Genomic DNA, 27,730 nt, shown 5'->3' with positions numbered 1-27,730 from the left:
TGAGTGAACCAGGGATGCATTACTTCCATCTGTAAGACGAAGAAAAATATCTTTTTAAAGAACATTAATGTATCGTTGTTGTTAAACCAGCGTGTTTGGAGGAAAAGTCTCTAACGTCAGCGCTCCACCACAACCTCCCCGTGAGAGAGCCTGCACCTAACAACCTAATAACGACAGCTCAGGGACCCGGATGTACATACAGGTTGCCTACTTAAAAGAATTACATCATCACAACTGAATAGAAATGGTAGGTAGCTGCGCGGTCCGAAGAGCAACCCTTTGCGCACTGTCAGCAGAAGTGAAACATTAGCTAAAATTTTATATGCCAATGTGCAGTGCGCTTGTTGAAACTATGCGAAATGTAAAATGTAACCAATTGGCTCAAGAGTAAATGCAGGAAACTATGATTTTGTTCAATGGTATATTCAAACTTGTATTGCACAGTAGGCTAACCAATTAAAAGGTATTTCTTCCCAATAAAAAAACTAATCAACACCAAGTAAACACGTCAATACGGCAACTGTAAGAGCACAAATTAGTATTTATACGTTGAAAAGCTACTTGTGCAGGATATAGCCGTTCCTATCATAATGTTGAGAGAGCGTTAAATGTTGTTGTAATGCCTACTGGAATGCATTTTAATAAACATTGTTCCTAGTTAAATGGTATCATTAATGTTATTTATTATCCCTCCAGTAGAGATGTTTTATTTGCTTTTTGTTAGAAGGTTGTTTGTATATGGAATTATGGAAAGATACCAATTCTATGCTGAACAAGCAAATATTTAGTTTAGAACGCAAGACTCTGGATTTTTGAATGTGGACTCTTCAAAATAACCATTGGCCTTTTAGAGCATAATCAATTAGCGGTAAGCCAGAATTTCAATCAAGAAACAAAACCATGCATTCTCTAATATTAAGTAATTTGTTAAAAGCATCATAAACGAGTAAAGCAACATCCAACCAAAATTTTGAAGAGTGAGAACGCTTAAAAAAAACATGCAAAATCGTTTCCTCTTCTAAGCCACAAAACATATACTTTGTAGTAATGTCTTTCTAAAACTAAAGTGTGTTCTGTAATATCAGTGATAATATAATATAATACATAATATAAGACTTTTATTGACTTTACGGGGTATTAAAATTTTGTAAGATTCAGACCATATTTTTATTATTTGACAGACAATGTGAAGAGTAATCTCCATGTGAAAAAAGCCTTTATGAACACACCTCTTGGCTATTCCAAATTAGCCTAATTATATTCCTGATGTGCATTGCACTTGCGTTCAAGAGGCCTATGCCTCCAATTGCAAGTTTGGGGATTTTCCAGTTATTATGTAAAGATATCTTGTAAGATATACTTTAAAACACATTTTAAATTCTATCTTCATCAGGTCTGCACCAGTATTTGTAAAATCGTCATAACTGTCAAGTTCACTCCGCGTGTATAGCCTATTCATCAAATCTAAAATAAATATAATACCCTTGTCCATCCACTATTTCCAAATACATAGTCTTGCATCTAAGGAATATAGAACCACTGAACTGCATAAGAACCAATGAAAATAATTTTGAAAGCGTCATTGCAGGAAACACTTCTTGCGTGAATGTGGGTGTTGGCGGAAATGTAAGAAGTTGTTGACAAGTTCCGGGTCGTGTTCTCTGTGGCTTTACTCCTTTAAATTATTCGTGTGTGGCATTTTAAGGTACTGTGCACCGGCAGATGCCGTAGTAAACTTTGTTGTGACACCAGCAATGCGAATTATTTATTGACAATCGATTTTCTAGATAGCCTAAACATTATCTTCAGATTGCTGTTAAGCAGACTTTGCTTACATGAATCACTTCTCCATATACTTCCCGATGGTTTGCTGGCTAGCTATGTAGAATGACTGTTGTCTGAAATATAGAACCAGTAAGCTGGCTAGTCATGTTATTTCTTTCCGTCTAAATCTGCAGTTAACTAATCTAAATTATCCCACTCGACAAGTCTGTAGTTTGAATTATTACTGTTTCTGGTCGGGATGGCGCGCAGATTCTACGATTGTATAATGTCTTATTATGATAAGTCCCTGCCATTTACATTTTTTGTACATTCTGGGCAGGTGTGACTGCAAACGAATCTATCGCTGTTACCATCGCAGCATTTCCGACACAAGCAATGCCAGAGGCGCTGTCCTAAAAAATTTCTTACCGAAATAACAATTGATAGGGAAATAACATCATATATGGATGGCTCAGTAGGGAAGGTTGGAATTGCACAAGTGAACCCAGTACACGTTCTTATTTTTTGAAAATATGCTATTGTAGTGTGCTTATTATGCTTTGTAGAGTCCACCATGTCAAAGTTCCCTTCAGCGTAAAACTGGTTATTAGTATCATATGATATCATGAAAGACACCCCTGAAACAACCCATAATAGAATTCAGGGGAGAATCCACAGTGAGGACAAAGGAAAACTGAAGTGAGCCTCAGTAATGTTTTTGGCTTAATAAGACTGACTGCACAGGCAAACATGTTGATCAGTACCAATTGCCAAAATAAATTTCAACTGATTAATGTTTACAACACAGGACAGACCCGCCATTCAATGGATTTAAGTGTGACGTCCTTGCTGTGCCTCGGCGCTTTGCTTTACGTCGTTGTGCAGCTGGTTCGTTTCGTCCGCGCGGATGCTGATTTCACCTTGCTATGGGCTGTCGCCTTTGGAAACAAACCGGGTAATGTCTCTTGCTCATGCATCAACTATGTACTGTCTTGCAGAAGCCATATGGACGCTGGAGATAGCGCAATACAATTATACATGTTAGAAACTATAAGCCTGTTGGTTAATGGCTTCCCCCAAGTTAGTACATGTTTAATCATATCCCTCGGATATAAGTAGAATATGTCTCTGTCAGACAGTGACACCGCTGACATGGAGCACCATTGCTTATTTTTACTCTAGAACACTTGGTGTCCTCAGTTTGTCCAAACACAGACTGGCTGGCTCAGGGAGGAAGAGCCCAGTGGGGAGTGGAAAACACATACTCTTAATCACACCAGGAAGCATCATGTTTACAATCAAACTAAGCTCAGGACTCAACTCGATGACAGCATCAAATCTAGACATTTTTTAAATCCTGCAAGGTTTTCAAGACTAGAACTATGTGTTTTGAATCAGCTTTAAGATTGTGTGCTCGAGTAGAACCACAGGCAACGTGTGTAAGCTAGTTAACTTATGAGGTTGCTCTTTACATTGTAATAAATGTGCACTACGAAGATAATGTAGCCTATGTTATATCCACATTAATGTCAACATGTGCAGCTTTAAAAAGTGTTGATTCAGGTGGAGGACATGGAGCAACCTGTATGTCAGTGCATTATGCTTCAGTTATATATCAGATTATTGGTTATGTGGTAACTATGAATACAGTGTCTGAAAAGTGAAAAACAGTTCATAGGCAATATTTACCAGCTGAGTCAAGCTGGTTGCCCAAATCCAGCAGTTTCTAAATGCGGTGGTTCCTCTGTGTTGTGTCTACTGTCTTGTGTGTTTACCAGAGACTAAACTACGAGGGAAGGTGGTGTGGATCACTGGGGCCTCCAGTGGTATTGGGGAGGAGCTGGCCTATCAACTGGCCAGACTGGGGGCTCGCCTGATCTTGTCAGCCCGCCGAGAGAAGGAGCTGGACAGGGTGAAGCACTGCTGTTTGTGTGGGTAGAAATTCACTCTTAAGAAAAAAAGCATAGAATAGTGCTTTAACTTGGCAAGATCTGAAAATGTCTATACTTTACATACTAAGCCAGGGGTGCACAACTCCGGTCTTGGAGGGCTGGTCTGCATTAACTTAAAAGAAAGGAAATTGGTTTTCTTTCCAGGTACGTTTTAGTTTTCTGACAACTATATAAGCTATGCTGGTTCACTCCTATTCTTGAGCACAGTAAAATCGTATGGATACACTAGCAGTCTGGTTGAAGCTGGCGCTTATTCAAATGTCAGAGCAAGATAATTAAATCATTAAGAGTTCGCACAAAATCCTGGAATGGATCGGCCGTTTGTTGTGCACCCCTGTACTGGCAAGTCACTAGGCACTACTTCATTACCACCATTACCTGCTGTGCACCTCACACTTTGCAACTTTTCTGTATGCTCTAAATTCTCTGTGTAAAGGCACCAGCTGTCTTTGTGCCTCCCCAGCTCACTGGGTTCATACAAATATACGTTTTACTCTCAGTGAATAAGCGCTTACTGTCAGCTCATAGTAAGTGCCGTGCGTCGGCTTCTCCAGTGTCTCATAGGGGAATGAGCAAAACACATTCTGCGTCATTTTTGTCATTTAAAATGTGTTTCCCCACCTCTTCTGCATTGAGCTAAAAACAAAATTCTTCTTTTTGCTTCTAGCATGCAGCACCTTGCTAGAAGAGGATATACTTGTTCTTCCTCTTGATTTACTGGAAAGAGATTCCCATGAAGCGAAAATGAAAACCGCCATAGAGCACTTTGGCAATGTAAGGTTCAGGCTTTTGAAAATTAATGATCAGTCTCTACAAGGATTTAAGGAATTAATTTAAAGTATTTTACACTAATTTCCATTAGATTAGCTGTGCAATTAAAGTTGTGTTAATTAGAGAGAGTAATGCCAAACAGTGATAGGCTGTTACCGCCATTAGTTTTACCTGATATATCTGACTGATCCCCTTCTTCAGGAGAAATACCAAAGTTAAATATATTAATTTAAATATATTTACTTGAAATATAATTACATGCTTATAACATTCATTAAATAATCATTTCACGTTCAGAGTTTTATTGGGAGATTTCACTGTCTGTCATCTATATACCTGTCAGCCATAAACACAAGAAAACAAACTAAAAGCAGAATGATGTTCATTTTTCATCTTTCTTCTTCTTGCCCGAGTCTTTAGGCCTTAAGGCTATAGGCTACATATTTCTGTGGCCTCTGTTGAAGTCGGCAGTTGACTGACTTAATTGCAATGAATCAAAGCAAAGAGTCGTGACTCTAATCAGGCTGTTTATGCGTAGATTGATGTCCTGATCAACAATGGAGGGCGCAGCCAGCGTTCCCTGTTCCTGGAAACCCGTTTGGAGGTTTACCAGGCGCTGATGGATCTCAACTACCTGGGCACAGTCTCACTCACCAAGCAGGTCCTGCCACACATGACGCAGCGCGGGACTGGTGCCGTGGTGACGGTCAGCAGCGTGGTGGGTCTGGCGGGGGCGCCACTGGCCACTGGATATTCTGCTAGTAAACATGCTTTGCAGGTGAGGCATGTGGACCAACAGCCAACTGAGATACTGACACACAAACACTGTGCTCTGCCATACAAACGTTCAGTTCTGTAGAAGAACCAACAGCCACATCCAATGACACCTTGAGGAGCACATTTTTGTTTGAAGCCATTCACACATACAATAAGTGCTTACCATGTTTATGAGAGCCACATTTCCACGACCATGCCAGTGCTACAGTTACGGGTGCAGTTATAACAGATAGCTTGTCAAAATGAAGATGTATTGATGCTGATGGATATGATGTTGACATCACCACGGTCCAGTGGTGGACAGAAAAGCAGCTCAAGGCTTTCGGAGCCAAATTGCTCAAGCTCTTGGCTTGGCTGTGGAAATGTGGCCATTGGTTGGATGTTTTATAACACTCATTAAAATGTAAAGCAAGCTTTCAGGCACTGAACATGAGATGGGCCTCTGCGCTAAGAAGCTGGGGGCTGACGCATGTTAATGTCTCCTCTGCAGGGTTTCTTCAACTCCCTGCGCACAGAGCTGACCGACTACCCTGGGATCACCATCAGCACAGTGTGTCCAGGGCCAGTGCAGTCTCAAATCGTCCATAATGCATTCACAGAGCAAGTAGACAAGGTGCGACCTGCTCTTCATTTATAACACATGCTAGCATCAAATCTGGACCATACTAGAGCATGGCTTGGGGACTGTGGCCAAGAGCCCCAGAGAGCAACATGCAGTTGGCTCTAACACAGTCCAGGGATGGGAGGGTTTCAGTCAACCGGCAGCACCTCATTGTGACTCTTGTTGCTTGCCAATCTACCCGTTAAGCTGCAACATGAAGCAACTTCCTCCGACTGTGCGCGAGCCGATTTGCAAACGGCAAACTGCTTTTTCAGACTGCGATGTGATGAGAAGCTGTGGCTGACATCACAAGCTTTGGAGGAGAGTGCATGCTAATTTGCACGCTCCAAAATCGACAGTGGAGGTTGCACTGATTAGTGCAATTGGACATTCCAGAATTGGGGAGTAAAAAAAGCAAGGGGGGTATCACTGGCTACGAGCTTTGGGACTCGGTGGCAATATTTCAGGGCAATGTAGCTCAAGCACCAGGGAAGATACACAAGAACAGTGGTGTGCTAGTGCACGTGTGTGTGTGAACCATCTTTTCTTGTTCTGTTCAGCCCGTGTCTGCAGCCGGGGACCAGATGCACAAGATGCCAACCGCTCGATGTGCCCATCTCATCTTGGTGGGCATCGCCAATCGGATCAAAGAAATGTGGATCGCCAAACAGCCCTTTCTTGCATTTTACTACGCGTGGCAGTATGCACCCACCTTGGCTTGGTACTTAACAGACCTTCTGGGCAGAAAGAGAGTGCAAAACTTCAAGGCAGGACTGGTGCGTACAAAATTTGTTGATTCATACGTTATCTTATTAGCGATTTTAATCGTAACACAAGCAGGAAAAATGTATTCAGTCCTGAAAAGAGGGGGGGGGGGACAGTAACAAACATCAGCAGCGACATGTCCATCTTACTGTTCTATATATATGTGTGTACTACTGAGTTGTCTTTGTAATTCAGAGAATGTACTGTTAGAGGAGTGAGGGAGAACAGGCAGCTGCTCCCTTTAGAGAGACTGGTCATCATAAAGACCCTGTCCAAATGACCACGATCCAGCAGCTGGTCGCTTTTCTGGGGGCTACAGCGTCCCAAGTCCAAAATGACAGCTGTCAGGCACGTAGCTCACACAGTAGCCCCTGCAGTTCTTCTGCATAGCAGGCAGACAGAATTTACTTAACTTCAGTCTCCTACCCAAATTAAAGTCCACAGGACGACATTCCCAGTCGAGGGGCAAAATTAGCCTGATACTCCTTGTGTGCCTTTCACACCAAAAACACCAGCACTACAATACAGAACAGTTTTGTGCCATTGGCCATAATTGATGCCAATGACCAATGCCACAGTATTCTATGAAACTTGTTGGTGTTGGCCATTCACAAAACAGTTTTTTCAGTTGAATATTCAAATTTTGATCAAAGGCAGAAACAGATGCTGCAGAGCATATAAAACACCTCACGTTTTTGTCAGATCCATTAATCTAACCAGCTCAAAATGCAGAATTGCCACTATACTAGTGCCGTTCACACCACAAGATGTTTGGTTTTCGATTAAAATTCATATCAAACTAATGCCAGGAAATTTGAGGAGAAAAGCCAGCATTTTTCCCTCAGCCAATGCAACCTGAAAAGGATGTCGGTCTGGTGGCCTAATTTGAAGCCCAGGGAGGTGGGTAGCATGAGCAGCCAGTCACATGAAACACTTGAGAAGGACACGTCAGCGCGTCAGACACTATTTAGGGCGGCTTCACAGCAGCTGGGCTTTCAGCTGTTCCTGACCTTGCACAGTCCTCAGAAAGGGGGAACCAGGACATGGCAGTGAGCGTGGCTGCTCCCTGGTGGCACTGTCCGCCATGTCTGGTCAGTGCTGGGTGGTGACAACTGAAACCATACGGACTAGCCATGTGCATTGTGGCCAGAAGGATGGAGTAAAGAGAATATCACAGTGCCACTCCTATGTAGATAGTGTGTCAAGAACGCCTATAGAAGGGGATTTCTGGTATGGCTAACCAGAGAATACAGACACATCCTGTTTGTAAAAACCTCAAGTTGCCTTTAGTTGCCTTCAAGAATATATTAATGTTTCACTCAATGTTTCTTGAACCAAAAACTTACGCAAAACTTAATTTTCTTTTTTTGCAGGATGCAGACTCTGCTTACTTTTCAAAGCCAAAGACCTCCTGAAGTGTATTTTCTGAAAAATAAATGAAAAAGACTAATTTTTGCCCAATCTGTTCCATAAATGTACAATTCCCACCAGATCTGTAATACTTTCCTTTTCCTTGAAGTAATGGTAAATGGACTGCATTTATATAGCGCTTTTATCCAAAGCACTTTACAATTGATGCCTCTCATTCACCAGAGCAGTTAGGGGTTAGGTGTCTTGCGCAAGGACACTTCAACACGCCCAGGGCGGGGATCGAACTGGCAACCCTCCAACTGCCAGACAACTGCTCTTACCTCCTGAGCTATGTCGCCCCATTACCACTATTACCTCCTGAGTTAAGTCAGGGTAAAATAACAACCAACTTTCAAGGCTGATTCCATGTCACAGTTAATGGAACGAGTGAAACAGCAGCTCTGCAAGTGTAATGGAAGTGACTTTTTGTTCCCCCCTGCCTTCTCTCCGATGAACATTCAGCACTGGGCACACACGGGGAAAAAGGAGAGGGATCAACATGCTGGGGATAATGCAGCGCCTGACGTTGGCTCATATGGTCCCTCATGCGGAGTTGGGATGGGTTTAAGGGAAGGGAGAGCACTAAGAGGTTCTGAGTGGGCACAACCACATTCTGTGGTATTAGTGCCTGAGTGTTCGTTTCTAGGACCTCTCCATTTCAGTGCAGCTGGGGTTTGTTTTACAGATCTGCACCCGGGCAGCCGGGCTTTCAGCAATTGCCCTACTGAATGATTCTGCTTGTCAAAACCGAAATTAAAAGCATTCTTCATTAAAGATGAATTGTGACCATGCAGTGAATTGAGCGTCTCCAACATTATGTTGTCTGCACTTGGCTTGTTCCTCTCTGCACTCCAGGACAGGTTCTGAAGTAAGAGGAATCTTGAGCCCATAGCTACGCTGTTGTGACAATATGCTATCTATCAGTACCACCATAGCAAAAGGATTTAGGCCACAGGGCACAAAAAGCATTTTGGCTTCCACTCCAGTTTCTTTTTTTTTTTTTCCTCAGCCAGTTTCTGAAAACCCTGAGTTCAGACCTGTGGTTATTACACTAGTAGACTCGTGGGCATTTTACTCATAAGGCCAGTCAAGAGGCAAGAGATTCAATGCACACATGACAGAAGCAGTATTTTGTGCAGCTGTTGGTGTGAAACTCGTTTCAACAAATAGTTCATTACCAGAGACATGATATTTCTGTTACTGTGCTGTACTTCATTATAGATTCAATCACAAATCAGAAAGAAAATTTGTATTTGGAAGAACCTGCTGCTCATTTGCAATTCTGCACAAATAAACAGAAAATTCTTGGTAATCGCTGTAAAATTATATAATTACATTTATGTACAAATACATACTGTACAATAACCACAGCTTAAAAATAAACATTTAAAACACATTTTTACAGGAAATCCACATCTGCAAACTGCACAGATCTGCAGTCATTTTTCTTGTCGAAGGAAGAATATTGTAAACTGGTCTACAAAATGATTACCGACCATATTACTGATTCCAGTAACAAAAAACAAGGCACATCCTTAATATAAGCGGTTTATAAAAAGTGATGCCTTTTTCCCTTTTGGTTTGAGAACACAAACTTCAATGGTCCAAGGGATCAAACATAAGTGCAGTAGAAAAAACAAGGAACTGGAAGCACTGTGCGGACTGTGTTGATATGAGATGGCCCCACGGTGTATCGTTTAGTGCGTCGTGCGCTGAGATTTCACCATCATCATCAGCCCGGCTATACCAGGGCCAGAGCTAATGGGCAGATCTGTGGAGCAGTCCCCCCTCAAAATATTTATGTGCACATTCATTTATATTGGCTAATATGCCGAGAGGCATGGGCCCGAGGTCCTGTGAACAAAATGGGCTAAAATCAGAAACCAGATTGATGACCAGGCAGTTCATGCTTTCAGGCGTGCGTGCGAGTATATCCTTCAGCTATCTTCACCGATGACAAAGCGAGAACCTGCTTGCAGTGCATTCTAGGAAGGCAGGTAGTATTCCGTCTGACCGCTGCGGTGCTTTGTAAAAATGCAGAGCAGTTTAAGCGCATTATTACATGAGCTGCATTTTTTCCTTACATAACATTCAATTGTGAGTTGCCACCAAACACATTCCAAAATAAAAATGTACATTCTTGAACTCAGCTAGCCAACTGACCTTGTGAATAACAACTACAACTGCCCCTAAAATTATTTTTCACTTCAAGGACACACATTTTCCAGACTTACTGTAAATTGTTGTGTATTATTAAAGTGCTGCCCTATGCTTTACAACATCAGGTATTTTTTGTGTTTCGTAGCAGGTATAAGCTTTGTAATGTATGAGGAATGAATACATTTCATTTGACCTTTCATTAGTGACTGTCATTCCTTCAAGTATATCACCGGGTCTGCCACAATTAACAAAGCAATGCTTTATATTGCCATGTGAAGACAAACGTGATCTGCACTTTCATAATGGATGGAAATGTAAAGTGATCGATTTGGAACAAAAACTGAATCCACAGCATATTAGGTTTTTGATGCTGTTCCCATCCAGCTGTGAAACGTGCAATACCAAAAACTTTACCATTAAATGATGAAGCAATGCAAACCAAACGCGTGTTTGTCGTCAGATAGTTCTGTGAAACTTTGAGTACACCCATTTCCTGAAATGGTGTGGAGAGAGGGCAGACATATTTTGTTATGACTCAAGCTGTGGAGGTTTTATGTTGAATAAGAGGGCAAAAAAACAGTACTCAGGGTGCATCTTTTACAGATATGAACGTGTGCTCTCCCCAGCTGCTCCAAGGCCTCCAAACTGATGATGAGCACTGTAGAGTGCCCACGAGGTGACCGCACTTCTTCAAAACAGAGACGTCGGCTACCTCTCCACATTTTCGGACTACACCTCAGTATGGGCGATAGGTCTAACAAACCAGGTGGTCCGCCGCCACCACCGCTGCCAGTCAATGCAGCGGGGGAACCTCAGTGGCTGGTCTGGCGGATGGCTGGTCTAGCTGTGCGTGGGCGTGGGGGGGGTCAGAGGCAGGGCAGGTGCAGCGGGGCGGACGAGTAGATGGGGTAGCCCAGCGGGGGGTCGGCGGCCTGCACGGTCAGGTTGCGCAGCAGGACGGGGTGCGCCTGGATGCTGTAGCGCTCCTCGTCGTCGTTGGTGGCGTACAGCAGCTCCCAGGACAGGTTGGCCCACTGGCCGCGCACCCCCTCCCGGTTGAGGTGGCCCACCTGCACCAGCATCTCCTGCAGGGTCAGCATGCGGCCCGTGTAGGTGCCCTGCGGACATACAGACACCCTCTTTACTCTGGCCTTCTCGCTCGTCCATGCCTTTCTGGAAGGCTCTTTCAGAGAAAATGGGCGAATGTGCTGACCTTTCACACGCCTAGCCAACTTCAAACAAACAAACAGCAAATACAAATATCAGTCCTGAAATACATTCAACATATTGAGGACTATTTACCATCCTTACTAAGATTTGGTTTCCACAACACAACATCAAGCTATTATTTATGCTATTGGATTACTCAACGGATGCCTCCAGACGTAAATAATGAGATACACTTTTAGCGTTACTTCATTTTCTATCAGTAACAATAGCTTTAGATAGTGGTTCTGCCATTATTCCCCCATTAACAATGCTGCCACAAAGCAGTTCAACAAGCATCTTAAACTGAACACCATCACAGAAACCAGGACATCATAATGGGGGCAAAGTTCACATGGCTGTCACCCATCACAGTCTGGTTAAGAATAGCTGGAAACACAAATCATTACCCAACAGGTGGAAAAGCTCTTTCTGCTTGTGCATTCACCAGGGTCAGTCAGTAACTTGTGCCTGGTCTTGTACCTCAAGACGGTGCCTGTATCAGTATTCTTATTCCTATTATTACCTGCACTACCCAAAAGGTACCATTTGCAAACCAAATCCAAACCACTACCCAAGCTGGCCTGTGAGCCAGTGGCAGTTGTTAGTTGGCGGCGAGGTGTTGACGAGGTTACCATGGTGAGATCGTGTCCCAGGGAGAAGAGGTAAGGCTTCTCCTGCAGGACGGCCTCCTGCCAGCCCCTTTCGGACACCAGACCGATGTACCAGTCCCGCTCGTAGTCCTCCAGGGTGCTTAGCAGCTCCTCCGGGCTCTCCACCGGCCCCAGGCTGGCCTGGTCAAACAGCAGCTTAAAACTGTACCTGCACGCGCCAGGGGAACAGAGCATCCGAGTGAGGGATTACCTCTGTAGTCTGGATTATAATCTGCACTCTCATACTTGTAGTCTGCAAATGAGTAGAACCGACATATGGTTGCTGTGAATCAATATCCTTTCAGAGTGTAGCATAATGATTAGGGAACTGGGCTTGTAACTCTGAGCTTGTAAATTTGACTTGATTTTGCTCATTTGCAGCACTGTACAAGGTGCTGAACTGATTCAGTAAATATCCAGTTGTATAAATTCATGTATGTGCAGAACCTGCTAAATGCCTGAAACGTAAATGTAATAACTTATCTGCACATCACAGCAGATATGCAGAGGCTAATAAGGATGCCCTGGAGAGGCCAATCCTCCCCAGTCCTGCTTCAGGTCAGGGAGCCACAAAGACAGGGGCCAGCTGCTGGATTTTGTTTTCAATTATGAGTCGTGTGGTTCAAAACAAAAATGTGACATGGAAACTGTTATTTGCTGCACGAAGGAATTTTTTGTCATTAAATATTTACTGTTAATGAATCTGTGATTTTCGCTTGGGTTTGGAACATGGCTTCTTTTAAAAGGTCAGGTTGTGGGAGGAGTCAAGCAGAGGGTGGGGCTGGTGTTATTACGACGAGCGGAGCACGGTCGTGGGTCGTGAAAGACAGACCTGTGCAGGACCCAGCTGCTCCCTGCTCCCCCACAGCTGCTTTACCTGAAAGCCTTGAGCGTGAGCTGGAAGAGCTCAGCGTTGGAGGTGAGCCAATCCAAGCCCTCGGTCCAGGGCACGTCGCCGCAGTACACCCTGTACACGTAGCTGGGGCTGGTGACGCTGGACTCCGCCCCCATGGCGATGAAGCAGCTGAGGGCCACCTGGGCGTGCAGGTCCCTCAGCGCCTGGTCCCCCTGCAAGGCCTCCGCCACCTCCAGGGGGCTCTCGCCCGGCCCGGCCAGCTCCAGCCGCCCCAGCGCGAAACGGAACCACTCCTCCGGGAAGAAGTGCCTGGCCTGGCGCAGGCGCGGCGCGGGCAAGGGGGCGCTGCGCCACCCTGAGGGCAGGCCCAGCAGCTCCGAGTGGCGCGAGCTGAAGTCCGGGCGGGGCAGGGCGGCCCCGGGGAAACCGGGGCCCTCGGGCCCCCGGCCCCTGTCCGCCGCCGGGAGCCCCAGGCCCAGGGGCTGCAGGGGCCTGAGGGCCGACAGGGCCACGTCCCCGAACAGGCTGTCCATCTCCACCGAGCCGGGCAGGGAGGGCCCCGTGTGCGGCGCCGTCCCGGGGGCCGGGGGCCCTGCGTTCACCTGGGCCGCCGTCCGCCGGGCGGGCCGGGGGCCGAACAGGTCGTCCTCGTCCGACCAGTCGCTGAAGGAGTTCAGGCTGGGGCTCTCCCGCCGCGGCTTCAGCGAGGGGGGCCTGGAGGCCGCCGCGTTGGGCTGCGTCCGCGCGCCGCGCGACCTCCTGCCCTCGTCCCCCGCGCTTCCCGCGAAGGCCCGGCGGCGCCCGACGCAGTGCCGCAGCAGGACCCACACCAGCACCTTCGGGAAGTCGTCGCGGAGCTGGCGCAGGTTGTCGTGCGAGTCGATGATGCCCGTCAGCACGCTGCGGGCGTCCGAGTACACGCGCACGGGCAGGGCCGCGCACGGCGTCAGGACGTTGCCCCAGTGCAGGTTGACGCCCGTCCCGCGGCCCAGCCCCTCGGGGGACTCGAACGCCCCCTCGAACACCTCGTCCACGCGCCGCGCCTCCGCAGTGTGGCACGAGGTCTCCTGCAGCTCCAAACCCTGGAACACAGCGCAGGAAGTGGCAGGAAGCTACGCACGTTAGCGCCATCATGCATTACTAATGCACACAGATGACATCATAAATGTTACATGCACACTCTCTGACACTTTGCAGGAAGCCTTTAACTAATCCCCCGCCGCAGGGCCTGTATAATTAACACACATTGGAGAGGAAAAGGGATTCGAACCTTGATGTTCAGACAGTAGTAGCCGAAACCTCTCTCCAGGACCAGGATCCACACAACCCGGTCCTGGATGCGGCCAAGGAAGTGTGATCCCGGCTTGGGGGAACCTTAGAGGGAGAACAAGCCACAGTTACCCAAAGCAAGGCTTTTAGGGACCCAAAACTTCTGGGGGAATACTATCAGTGTTTAATGTGGCCAGTGATTCAAACTGCTATTCTGCTACCTACGCAACTATGCATTTCTGTATAAATGCCTATAAGATGTTCAGTGTAACATGCATCATTTTGTCACATACAAAAAATATACAAAACACTTTAGCCTGGCCGATTGAACAAGTCTGAAATGCTTCAATTCCTGAAGACCCGCAATCCAACTGAAGTAAACAGCTCTTCCTTGGGTGAAAACAGGCTCAGCCATTTTCCAAAGTGGCCTGCGGTGTAAGGGTCGGAGCGGAGACGCAACCACAAAGGAATCCGGCGAGAGGGAAGGGCTCAAGTGGCTTGTCGAAGCCGGACTCGCGTTTCATGGCCCAGGGACAGATGTCAGATCCCATCCCTGCATCTGGCAGGAGCCGCTGTGTCTCCTGATGGAAAGTGACGTGTTTCGCGTTCTGCTGCCTCTCATTGCTCGTCGATGCAAAGCATGATCCCCGTTTTCAGCATCGGAAGCTCCACTGGAATTACGCATCTAGGCAAAGACCTTGTTGTTCGTCATGAATATAATTAAACTGATGGATGATATCACCACATTTCCTTCCTCCCCTCCCTTTTTTAAATTTTACACGCCTGCCCATCTTAAATAATTAAACCGAATCGCTTCTTTCCTTCCTGGCAGCGAGTTAGCACCGGGCAATCAGATTCGCGAGCGGCCGCAGACAGGACTAAGAACATTACGGGGCAAACGGTGTGGAAATATTCGGGATGTAACGAATACAGATCAGACGGATTCGATTTGGGTCGCTCGCTTCACGAGGGGAGGGGCCCTGGATCTGGGGGGGCGCAGCGTCAGAGCCGGGCACGAGCCGCACGCGTCACGCGGCGGACGCACGTCCCCCTTTCAGGCCCGCGCGGGGCGGCGTCCCCGCTGCGCGCTCTACAAACACGCCTCGCCGCTTTTAAAGTTCACCGCACCGCTGCAGTTATATCCCAGTGTCCCGCCCCCCCACCCGACATTAAGACCGGAACATTTACACAGGAGATGCAGCTCACCGCATGACATCGCATTTGTTGATCCTTTCTGGTAATTAAATGATTTTTTTTCTTTCCATACTGTGTACTACCGAGCTGGTCAGTGCACATTCAAATGTCAATCTTCAAACAGGCCATTTTATTTAAAGGAAATGTAATCATTTATAACCAGGGGAGGATTCTGGATGCTGAAGCTCTGGACTGATGGACCAGTTTTGGGTTGGAGTCCTGGACAAGACAATGATGTCATTCCCTCAAGCGAATACTTCATTTCAACTGACCCAAATTTTTCAATGGCTTTGAATTTGTATTAAGAAACTGTCATGTCAACAGTGTCAACAGAGGCAATGACGTAACAATTAAGCAGGTAGCATGTACCTTAGCAAAATACATACCATTTTTGAGAGCAAATTCTCAAAATCTTTAAAAAGTCTTGAAAAGACATTTGCCGTTTTCGACCTGGAGTGCCTTAAGAGGAAAAAAATTTTCTTTGTTTAAAACTTGAAAGCTCATGAAATTTGTTTTTGACACTTCAGGTTCACACCCGACAACAAACTCACTTCCATTTGGCACAAGGAGGTCACGGCAGGTTGTTATTTTTGTTTGTTTAAGCCCCATCTGCACCCCATGCTTTACTGCAACATACTGGAGCCCCTTCTCGCATACATAAGCATCTAGAGCTTTCCGTTTCAAGCCAAAACAAACGCATCAACATTTCTCATGCCACCTCCAAATTAACAGGTCTCTGCACACCAAGGCTTCCTGAACTAAAGACCAAGCCATTCAAAGAAAAGCTGGGACAATTACTGATGATACAATTACCAGCCACTACGCTACCTTTTTATAAATTAGGATGGAGGTATAGTACCTGGAAAAGAAGTAAAGTTTGTTTCAGTTTAATTCATGCAATGATGGACCTTCTGTACGATCAGCCCACTCTTTCCTGCTCGTCTGATATTATTGGACGCTTATTTCAAAGATTTGTTAATGTACGAGTACAAAATAGATATTTTCTCAGACTATGATGTTCCTGGAATTTCCTCAACTGAGAACAGCAACAAATTAAAATTAAATGTATATGACAATGACTATTAAATGAGAATTAAAATTACCGTTGCGGTATTACGACACATACACCTGACGAGAGGTCAAGAACCCTCCAGCCAACGCTAACTGTATCTCACGCTTTTAGCATACGGCTAAGTGAGGTAAATATATAAACAGGGTCGTGAGAGAGGCCCACTTACCCAGCGCTCCCCTGGCGAGGGCGGTGCTGAGGGCACAGGCCAGGCTGCCGCTCATCTGCTGGTAGTACACCGAGTCCGGGCAGGAGCAGGCGGTGCCCACGGGGCCGGGCCAGCTGCGCTCGGGCCTGGGGAAGCCCACCAGGAAGACGGGCAGCGTGAAGAGGGGCAGCAGGGGGGCCGACAGCACGGCCGACAGCACCAGCACGGCCAGCAGCAGGGGGAAGAGGGCGCCGTTGAGCGCCAGGAGCCGCCCCGCCGACTGCCGCCGCTGCTTCTTCTCCGTCCAGGAGGTCACCAGCACCGTCAGGGCAAACTTCAGCTTGGTGGCAAACTGCTCCAGCCGGTCGCTTATCAGGCTCACCTGTGGCAGGTCGGCAGAGGTTTGGGTTAAGGGGCCTGGCTCCACCACCCACTGAGAGGGCTCAAGCTTTTCTGACAAAGGAAACTCCTACCCATGAGTCACTCTTCATGTGGTTCTTGAACTTGTTAATACTGAGACCCAAATTAGAAATACTTTTTAATGCCGAGATCCAAATTGAGTACCTTTAGAATTACAAATTGACTACCTTTCAGGGACCCTTCCAATACACATACTACCATAGCCTAGTGGACTACAGACTCATTCCGGGACCCACCTCATACAGCCCCATGACCCATTTTGGGTCCCGACCCATAGTTTAAGAAACATTGATGTAAAGCATTGATTTATGCTAGCGCTGAGGGAAGCTTGGGTCGCATTTTGAATCACAAGCACAGGCAATGAAGCCCAAGGTAACTGACAAGTGCTCAGAATTGTGATACTGATTGGAGTACCATGTTACACTGACATCAAGGCTTGGCAAATCACAGACTGAGGTTGATAAGGACATTCACAAACACAGTTGTGCAGCTGTTATGGGTCCGGGATTGTAATAATCTAAATAACCTTTATTTGATTTACTTTTAAATCCTTTTACCGTCACATACCGTTTCTATATAGGCCATTTTGCAATGGCAGGGTTCATTATTCATAGTTGAACTTTTCATTATTCAATATTTGTGTTGGGACTGAAGACAAATATTATATGAAGCTAAATATTTGGTGTTGTTTTAATATTGGCACTGGTGTGTAGTGGAAAAATAATGCTATTTTTTGAAGCAACAGACAGCTTGGATTACGCATCACTTGGCTTTGAATCATGTGTCCGTATGTAAACACTTCTCACTACATCTCTGTCTTTTCCCCCATTTCCCTCGTTTTTCCTTACCCTCACAGGAATCATCTAAGGTGTCTCTGGGGCCTACATGGAGTACATGGAGCACTGCAGAGGAAGTATGTGCACTCACCAATGCGCTCACCCACAAGTGAGTGATTCTAACATACTGGCCACACAGTGCTACAGGACAGCTAGTGCCGGTCAAAGGACAGGTGCAACTGTGGCTGAGCAGGACTAATCTATGGTTTACAGGCATGTCACAATGAGTGAGCTAGTGAGAAGCGATCCAAAGAACCCTGATAAACCTAAACTAACTCCACTACCGAGAAGAAGCCAACTGGGTCCCAACAATGCAGTCTCTTCCTCATAGCCAGCGAATGACACAAACCGGGGAAGATAAACTTACTGTTTCTTTACTGGCCAATTCATAGCAAAACAGAGCACCAACAGCTGAAAGCACAGCAGAGAGGAGGATGACATTCAGGCCGTAAGGGTGGATGTCTTACCAGCAGGAGCTGGACCCCCGTGCCCAGGCTGTCCCACCACAGCAGCTGCACGCCCCGGGCCGCCAGCCGCACCACCGCCACCACCGCCATCTGCAGCAGCGAGTCCTCCGTGCTCTGCCACACCTGAGAGAGGAGACAGGCGCCCTGGTTTCAGCCTCTTCAGCGGGAAAAGCCTCTTTTGTATCCCTGCATCGCCTCTCTCCCAATCACAATCAAGCCTCCCTGAGCCCCCAATTCAGGCCTTAACAGGCGTAGCAATAGCACTTCAGACAAAAAATAGCTCCTGCACTCTGTGTTGTATTTTAAGAACGTCTGTGACCACCATCCAAACTACAATGAGCTGAATGCAATAAATGGGACACAGTGGGCAGGAGCCTCTTCTACAACAGATCTAGGATCCCGAATTGGCCTTGTACTAGGCCTAATGCTTTTGAGTTCTGGGAAGCTGAGGACCAAGCTGACACAAACGAATGTCAGTAATGGTGACTTCTGGGTCAAACTGCACTCATGGATAGCTTTTAAGAGATGTGAAAGGTGCTAACTGAGCGCGCTGTCCTTTTCTAAAGAACCTGTCATTTATTAGTTAGGATTCAGCTCCTGTATTTTTTGCCCCCCCCTGACAGGAACAGGAAAGACGCTCACCGTTCTGAAAGCCCGGCTGAAGCCCATGCAGAGAGAAGCAGTGTGCAGCCTCTGAAGAGAGTCGTCCACAGCCAGGAAGGCAATCATGGCGAACGGCGAAACTGCAAGGCCCACAATCAAGATGAGTGAAACGATCGTCTCCCCAGATGACACAACACAGGCTCCTGACTTTCACGAGCGATGCCAAATGAGAGGAACGACCAACGGAGCAGAGCTCCGCCTGGAACCTCACCCAGATTGACCAGCACTCTTCTGACCATCCCCGCCACCTGGAGACCCCGGCTCTGCTGCTTGAACACCCTCACGCTGGTCGTCTCCTTGGGGTACAGCGGGTTGTGGAAGACTCCCCCGAGAAGGTAGACGCCTTGCATCTCCCTGAGGGCCCAGCTGAGAGTGAAGAGGGCGATGAGGAGGTAGCTGAGCACGGCCTGGGCGCCCGTGGTCCAGTTTCGGGTAGGGGGGAGGAAGTGGTGGAGGAGGCCCGCCTCGGCCATGGCCGCCAGCAGCAGGCTGAGGTAGAGCAGCAGCTCCTTCCCGCCCAGCCTCCAGCCCAGCGCGCGGGAAGGCTCCGAGCGGCTGCCCGGCGCCCCGCACAACCTCAGCTGCACCCCCACCTGGCTGAGGTCAAGGCTGAGCAGGAAGCCCATGGCGACGGTAAAGAGCACCACGCCCAAGGTGGACGGGATGAAGAAGATGGAAACGGCCACGCACACGGATACCGAAAACATCCCCAACAGCCTGAAGAACAAGAAAGCAAACAGTGAGGGAGACCCACACAAGCCTGGGAGGAGAACTGCAGGTCATGATGGGAATGGCTACACTTTACACTTTAAACAGTCACAGGACTGGCTGAGGGAAATGCAAAAGCCCTGTAAAGTAAATCTGGAGTGTGCACTGTGTTCAGGTCCAGTAGCTGGGAGGGAACAGTCACCTGACATTAGTTGACATGGGGGAGCCCCCGAGTCCAAACACCAGCACCTGCTCCATGCCCCAGAGGAGGAGGGCATCCAGGGGAGAGAGCATGCCCAGTGCCCACAGCAGGGGCAGGAACAGGAACAGCACATGAAGCACCTGGTTCGTCTGCTGCAGCTCAGGCACCGGCCCTGCAAATCTGCCAGCGGACAGAGAGGCACAACCAGCAAGTCAGCACAAGCCTGTTCATCAGTTCACACGACACCACACTCAACAGGGTAAGAAAAAGAATGGTTAAGTTTGGGTTTTCTCAGCGGTCACCTCTGTGCGAGGTCCACGGCGATAAAGGCGAAGATGTAGAGTGGGCGGGTGAGCGGCGTGATCTCGTAGGTGTCCTGCGCCTGGAAGGTGGCCGTCTCGGTCGCTGTGTTGACGATGAGCGAGTACTCCCCGATGCAGAGCGTCACCCAGCTCAGGACGAAGATCAGCACGGCCACTCCCGTGTTGCCGTAGAGGGCGGTGAGCCGATTGAGGAGCAGGTACCAGGTCCCCAGCCCGCACAGGGTCCCGGCCAGCACCGAGTGGAGCACCGTGTTCAAGACAAACTTCTTGCCGGGGATGATGAACTTGATGGTCTCGGAGCTGGTGCAGCTGGCGAACTCCACCTCCTCCTCGTCGGCCAGGATGTTGGGGGTGTGGAGGCGCTGCACCGTGGCGGTCTTCCGCACGGCGCACGCGGCCAGGGCCTGGAGCACCACGGCGGCCCCCAGCATGAGCCCCCCGGACAGCGCGGCCGCATAGTAATCCTCCAGCAGCTGCAGCTGGTACAGCAGCGTGCCCACCCCGCCAAACACCCATGGAGTCAAGAACAAGATGATCTGGTTGACGTAGATGTACGGTGGGGCGCAGTAGCCCAGCTTGAAGCGGGGCCCCCCCAGCACTGTCTGAGGGAAACGTTTCCAGAAGAACTCCTGCTTGTACTCATTTAGCAGGGGGACATCGGGCCCCATCCTAATCACACCCTGGGGGGAGGCCTGGTCATCCCCAAGGGTTGGTTATAAGCTGCTGGGACATCTCAGACCGCTGGAAAACAATTTTTAAAAGCATAAGAGAATGTTATCTAACGTTAGGTAACGTTAGCTAGTCAGCTGTAATGTAATATTATGTATAATGTATTGTATTAACCATTTAGTTTACAAGAATAGCTCACATTTTAGACACATATTGCTAAATACCACCAAATAACCGGTTTTGACTACTAGAAGTTTTGAGAAGCTAACCTTTATCCAACTTGCTAGCTAGGGGAATCCTACAGCTAGCCAAATACCACACAAATATCCCTTTATTACATTGGGCACATAGATATATGATCCCTGGTGGGTAAAAACTTGTGTCAGCACTGCCAGCTGTGTGGTTAGCCTGGCGCTTGATGGTTTCTACGTGGCGAATGTAAACAAACAGTTTGGCCACAAAACTCAACAAGTTAACGTCGGCTACCTAGCTAACTAGCGTGCTTAGTTTACTCACATTTTAACTCGTTTCAGATAATATTAGACCTAGCTAGCTAGAAAACTAACGAACAATGCTGCTGCTAACAAACCAGCTAACGTTTATTATCTTAGTAAAACACAGGTACATTTTACACAACCATATGTAAATTATATGCATAATATGTTTTTAGTAGCTGCTTAGCAAGTGAGTCCAATAAGCAGCTTTATGATGGAACATGTTAGCTAACGTTAGCTAGCATTTTTTTTCAGCTTTCTACCGCGGGGTAACTGTGCCTTTGGGAAATGTTAGGTAGCTAGCTAAGTTACCGTTACATCATTGATTTTATATTTAAGACTCGGTATGATATCACTGTATAGCCAGCTAGCTACGTTAGCTACCTAGCTATAAAACTAAAGTCACGTTACAGTAATATTCAACCAGCTAGCAAGCAAATGTTAACTATACATAGTTAGCTAGGTGATTACATAGCAGGCAAGCTGACGCTAGAATGCTTTATCGATAATTAATAATAAACATATTTCCGTTAGCTAAACAAATGAGCGCTTACAATGGCAAATCAGAGATGCTACCAAACTAGTTAGCTGATGCATTCTCACCGCACAGCTAATACATGGATTATCTGAACGACAAGAACAAATACTTACTAATTTTCACATTTGAATTGTTGACTTGTAGTGATCTCCAAGCGGGTTACATTTGAAAACGCGGTCTAATTTCGGATTTGGAAGCGCTGGCCCATAGTCCCTTTTTTCCGTTGTAATTAAAATCCGTTGTTTCTCCACACTCCCTCCCTGAACGAGCTGCGTGCGCGTTCCTGTCCTCTTCAATGTAGCTGGTGGTACGCGCTCACGTTACCTTTCCCTTTCACTCAAGCAAATGCGGACTGGCAAACAAGCAAAGCTTGGTTCCATAACTGTGTCAAAAATGCATTATGTCCACGCAGGTTGCTTTGTGTCTACCGAAATCAGCATTGCCTAAATAAGTTGAAAGTCATGGTTAAATGTGACATTGTGAAAACCGTTACTGTGGTTTCTGAGAGACCACCACTTGTCTGTAAATCCAGCATCCAATCAACTAATCAGCCTGCATCAACTGAAACGTCTGTTAGTGGTTTGCATTTTGTTGAACTACTGGGGGAAGCATTACATAATGGTGAAAAGGGACTTCTTCACTATCTGCATGGGCATGAGGACACAAAATAATGTATCGTAAAGAGCATGAGTACATTGTTCAGACACAGGCAGTGAGGGCTAGGTAGTGAATGGTCTTTGCAGGCATCTTTAGATACATATGCTTTAAAGAGATATTTCACTTTCTGTTTAGAAATATATATATTTAAGTTTTAATGTATGTTATCGGTCAGTTTCTGATGACCAGCCAACATTATATCTGTTGATATAGAGTTTCTGGACTAAAGTATGAAAATACACTTCAAGTAACTCCAAGGCAGCTTGTTCAGTAATGGTATTTAAAAAACTTGTGCCATTCACTTCTGTAAAATATTAATTGCACGTGATTTCAGTGATGTAGACTTAACTACAATTAGAATGTTATGAGTGTTATCATCATTAAGCAATTTGATGATAAATGATGTAGGGGGCAAATGCAGAATTATTTCATTTTCTTCAGTTTACATGTTTTGTGGTTTTTGAAATACCGTTCATATATGCTCAAGTAGACATGACTTCTTAGAACATCATATTATGTACAGGCATGCACGTGAGAACAGCTCCCATGTCATTCTGTTACCATGGGTCATTGACATTTGACACTGCTGGAAACAATATGGGGCCAGATATACAGTAGCAGTAAAAATTCAAAAACTCATGCAGAAAGATGCCTGCTACCATTCTGAACCACCAAGAGCCAGAAGAGTACAATCCCCTTCACCTGAATGTGGGCCCATGACATACTTCTAAAACCACTTTCTTTCTGTTCAGTCAAAGGCACTACTGATTTGATGGTAAACGAGGCCTCAACATTGAGAGGGCTTTGGGGTTAAAAGGGCCCTTGACGCAAGTATACATTGTCTAAGTTTAATGGTGACTCCTAATTTGTACCATACCAAAACATTCTGAAACAAAAGGCATGAAGCTCACAGTTTGTTTTGTTTCAACACATTTGCAGTACAATACATTTAAATGTTGGTAAAATACATTAACGTTAACATATTGTTCTTACAGAAATCTTCGGGTTCAGATATATTGCACTTCCCCAGTTTGATAACCAGCTTTACTGGGATTCTGCTACACAGTTTCTGTCTTAGCCTAGAACTGTGCACCCTGCAGGAGACTAGGGAGCAACAGCTGGGGCTGTTTTCTAAACTGCTCCCTTGCTCTCCACACACTTCAGCGTTCATCCTTGCTTCCTCCAATCGCTCCTAATTAAGCCTCTTTGCAGGGTACAAGCTGAACAGCAGGCCCCATGATTGTCGACAAGAATACCCTGCACAACAGGGGCCCAATTTAAACACCAACGGATTGCAAATGTGAGCGCAATTACCATGTCATCTGTCAGTAAACGAGGCACTTGTGCTGATTGCTGTTTGCGAATTTCCACATTTTTTGAACGTAGCTCCTCAAGGGCATGGAGTCTCCTTGCATGCCAGTCTATAATCAAACCGCAGTGGTAGGCGACGACTCTATTTGTCACCAGCAAAATATCCTCTTCCTATAAGAATAAACCTAGCACTTTGATCACCTTTTGGCATGAAGATGTCCAGCAACAGGCAATATGAGCTCCGAAGTCCAATGTGAGCTGTATTCACACCTTCTCCTTGAACAGGCAAAAAAGGCTGTTGTGTCATACCGAAACACGTAAAATAGTCTTGTCTGTAATACCCACCAAACAGGAAGACACAGGTAGTGAAAGTTTCAATCAATGCTCAGGTATTATACATTCAGAATATTCTCCCCTTGCCTCACAGATGGTTGAAAAATATGTTTCCTTTTCTAACTGACATATGTTTAAATCCTTTCATGATTGGTTGTTGGTAAAAACTGGTGTTTTCAGATAATTTAGAATGGCAGCTGGGAGCTACTGCTCACTGGCTACTATAGTAGCAAAGCTATACATCAATGCTATTAGCAAATGCTATTTATGAAAGACCAACTTTTGGACATTATATCAGCAGCAATACTGATATATTCAATTATCCACTGTCATTTTATTGACTGAAATAGTTAGTTTTCTAGTTAACTGAGAAAGCTACATTTGTGAGGTAGGCTTAATGATTTTATTCTTGAAATATTTAATCATAGATAGTTGTTGAGAGAGAGAGGGAGAGATTAAGTCCTTCAAATTTTGTAGCATCTGAAACAGTCAATACGTAGCAACTAATTTCAGAGGTAGATCTGCGATTGCACTGCTGGAAGTAAATGTAGTGAAAAAGGTTGATTTTACTGATGGATGATCCACAATATTGAACTGTTCCACAATACACCAGATGACAGAGAGAGAAGCATGTGGTTATCTTCAGCTTCCAGATTGCATTTTTAGGTCATACGTCAAGGACAGTTAAATTCTCTATAGAAGAAATTATAAGAATCAATGCAGATCAACCTTTTACACCAGACAATGCATTTTTACACACAGCGGATGCACATCGCTGTCTCACTGAATCAATGCTTTAAAACGGGAGCAAACAAGAGGTCTTAGAGCTCACATGGCTTCATAATTAGAAACGTCTTCGTCTTGCTGTTAATTGCGCGGATACTTTTAAATTATCAACATAGATTCAGGACCTCTTGTTTGCCGCCTGCTTATGAATATTTTTTTTAATATATTCACCTACATTTAAATGACAGCCATGTTATTCATTATCATATTCCTGCTAAACTTTATAAAGAGCAGTGCAATGATCAGTTCCATTTCACCTGGTGGAACTGACATGGTGTTGAGTCTCACCTTTGTTCCAGATGCTGGGCTTGAGTCTCTGTCCTGCTGTTTCCTGTGCTAATGTTGGCTCAGCGTGAACCAGTTACTGTCTATCAGTTCTACACCATCATCCAACAGGCAGGTAACTTGCACCAGTGTGTAGTGCCCATTCATAAGGGCATGACCTTCCACTTTGCACAACTCTTCTTGCACCTCTGATCCTTATTTAACAGATTTAACAGATTAGAGCGATGCCCTTCAGACAGGAACACGCTTTGAAAGGAAATTCAGTTGTCAAAAATACTTATTTTAAACTACTTATGTTACCGTTATGGTTAATATGACAGATTGCAGTAGAACTCAAACGTCTGGATGTGTATGGTCTTTAACAGGTAGAGAATGGATGTGCATACTCAATTTATAAATTGGAACTAAATAGATGTCTATCAGGTTTTGCATCACAATCAATTTTATGCACACACCCCTGATTTAAATCCAACATCTGGCCGCATCAGTTCTAAAGGCGATATCCTCAGATGGAGAGCTGGGCAGCTCATTTGACTCAACAGCCGAACAGAATTGTCTGCTCTTGTGCAGGCAGCCCGTGCACACACAGAGCACTGCTCTTCCTAGATTTTGACCGCAGCGGTGTCAGGACGGCCCGGCGGGGATATCGCATGCCTGTGACCCCGGCAATCCCAGCCCATCTCGCTGATTACGGAATCCAGCGGAGGGTAAGCCCTCGAACGTAATCCGCATGTTTGCATGTGATTGCTCTTTCTCCCCTGGCCCTGTGGGGAGGTTTGCCGCTGAAAACAGATTACCCTGAGACCCAAAGACTTAACTCGCGCATTTCCTTGTGGGGCGAAATCAGAGAACATGGGCTGTGAGACGTCGCATATCGCGGAAGTGTGAACGAGGGCCCGGAGATGGGCAGCCATCAGGGAGACGTGTGTTATTGTTAGGTGTTCTCTGATTGTGATGATGGCTCTGTGGTGGCCAGTGTCAGCAGGGGGGGGAATCATAGCCCAGCAGGGGAGAGTATAACTCCATCCACTTAGCCACAGCCTCTACACACTGGACTAATAATGGCTGTCTCCATGCTAAATCCTAATCCTGAGGCTAGGGATGGGCTTAAGTCAAAACTTTGAACCACTTTCTAATTGACAACCCTGCAGCAAGACCTAATCTGGTCGAAAATACACATTATTAAAGTGATTTGCATTATTTCTGAGAATCCTGGAGAGGTTATCATCATATACTGGATATTTATAGGCAAGTGTGTTCAGGCACTACTTTTGGCCAAAGGGTCATTGACTTTTAATCCTAAATGGGACACTGCAATAGAATGCTTGTAGGAGATGATTCATTCTTTATCCAGTTTGTAGACATGAATAGGAGTATAATCTGTGTGAGTAGATGCCTTTTAGGGGAAATCATTTTCATCATTTTTATCCAGGGAGATATTTCACAAACAAAAATAGTAAGATTGTACATCCATAATTTTTTTCAATTTGTTATATATGCTTATGTCCTGAATATTGTAGGTATGGAGACAGTATTTGTATTGTCACTTCATGTCAGCAGGATAAATGCTTTGCTTTTCCCCACATCCCTATGATTAAAACAACACTTGTTTTTAAAAGAAAAGGTATTTTTTCATCAAAAGTATACAAATAACCAAAATTATGATTTTTATAAGTTCAAAAACATTATTTCAACATTATTTAATTGCAGTTGTGGCCTGTTAATAAACAATGTACCATACACATGCATTAAAGCATTTTTATAAACGTCTGCAGCATGACAGCTAACATGGGCTAATATAAAAAAAAAAATATATAAAAGTCTGTTGCTCTAAAATGAAATAGTTTAAGATGTAAAATACCACCCCTGGTTGATGAAATAGGGCCAGATTAATATGCTGTTGCTGATCTGTACAAATCCACCCTGTGTAATACACAGCATACATGCTGAAGACAAAAGAAGACACTGGAGCCTATTGTTGTCTCAGCAGAACAATGAAATGCACATCGTACTTTAGTATCATAATTACATCAAATATACACAACACAGGGACATTGTTAATTCTCCATCTTATCCTGAGCAATTTTCCCAAGCACTTTTCCGTGTCTGTAATTCCTTTGGCTTATGTTGTCCAAGACACTGAGGATTACCAATATTAATATTACACATTCTTAACTCGGTGAAATTATTTTTAATATCAAATGTGACATGCAAATCTGCTGCACTATTATTATTTTAATATTTTGCCGTTGAAAGTGATTTCACCCCTCTGGTCCTCCAGATGTTCCCTTTGCCATACTATAAAGACATGGAGTATCATTAGACGATAAAGAAGAAGGCCAAAATATTAATGTGAAGATGATAAGGATCTAGAGCAAAGAAGATTACAGCCTAGGGCTTTATTTTCCCTGGTAAACTTAGGGAAGCAATCTCTTCTTGTACG

General features: G+C 45.6%; 2 protein-coding genes across 4 annotated transcripts; one reads left to right on the top strand and one right to left on the bottom strand.

Annotated features, from left to right (window-relative positions):
- Nucleotides 1–107: 107 nt before the first annotated feature.
- dhrs7 (dehydrogenase/reductase (SDR family) member 7) lies at nt 108–8,838 on the top strand. 3 transcript variants are annotated; one of them, XM_064323776.1, is made up of 8 exons: nt 108–247; nt 2,573–2,719; nt 3,543–3,695; nt 4,384–4,490; nt 5,026–5,265; nt 5,755–5,877; nt 6,426–6,641; nt 8,004–8,838. In XM_064323776.1, exons 2-8 carry the CDS (start codon nt 2,590–2,592, stop codon nt 8,043–8,045), a joined length of 1,011 nt encoding a protein of 336 aa, XP_064179846.1. In that variant the 5' UTR covers nt 108–247; nt 2,573–2,589; the 3' UTR covers nt 8,046–8,838. The 3 variants fall into 3 exon arrangements, with proteins under 3 accessions (XP_064179846.1, XP_064179829.1, XP_064179838.1); XM_064323759.1 differs by lacking the exon at nt 108–247 and adding an exon at nt 1,571–1,705; XM_064323768.1 differs by lacking the exon at nt 108–247 and adding an exon at nt 1,747–2,463.
- A 436-nt stretch (nt 8,839–9,274) lies between these two features.
- On the bottom strand, nt 9,275–22,254 carry pcnx4 (pecanex 4). Its single transcript, XM_064323717.1, has 11 exons — nt 22,029–22,254; nt 20,194–20,955; nt 19,892–20,071; nt 19,193–19,698; nt 18,961–19,061; nt 18,319–18,441; nt 16,617–16,977; nt 14,186–14,289; nt 12,937–13,997; nt 12,042–12,228; nt 9,275–11,318 (listed from the first exon to the last, which is right to left on the bottom strand). The coding sequence occupies exons 2-11, from the start codon at nt 20,880–20,882 to the stop codon at nt 11,067–11,069; spliced, it is 3,564 nt and encodes a 1,187-aa protein (XP_064179787.1). The 5' UTR covers nt 20,883–20,955; nt 22,029–22,254; the 3' UTR covers nt 9,275–11,066.
- Between the last annotated feature and the right edge of the window lie 5,476 nt (nt 22,255–27,730).

Source organism: Anguilla rostrata, chromosome 1 (genome assembly GCF_018555375.3).
Source record: "Anguilla rostrata isolate EN2019 chromosome 1, ASM1855537v3, whole genome shotgun sequence".
Taxonomy (NCBI): Eukaryota; Metazoa; Chordata; class Actinopteri; order Anguilliformes; family Anguillidae; genus Anguilla; species Anguilla rostrata.
The sequence above is the reverse complement of the archived record's forward strand: the minus strand, read 5'-3'. Positions and strand labels throughout refer to the sequence as shown.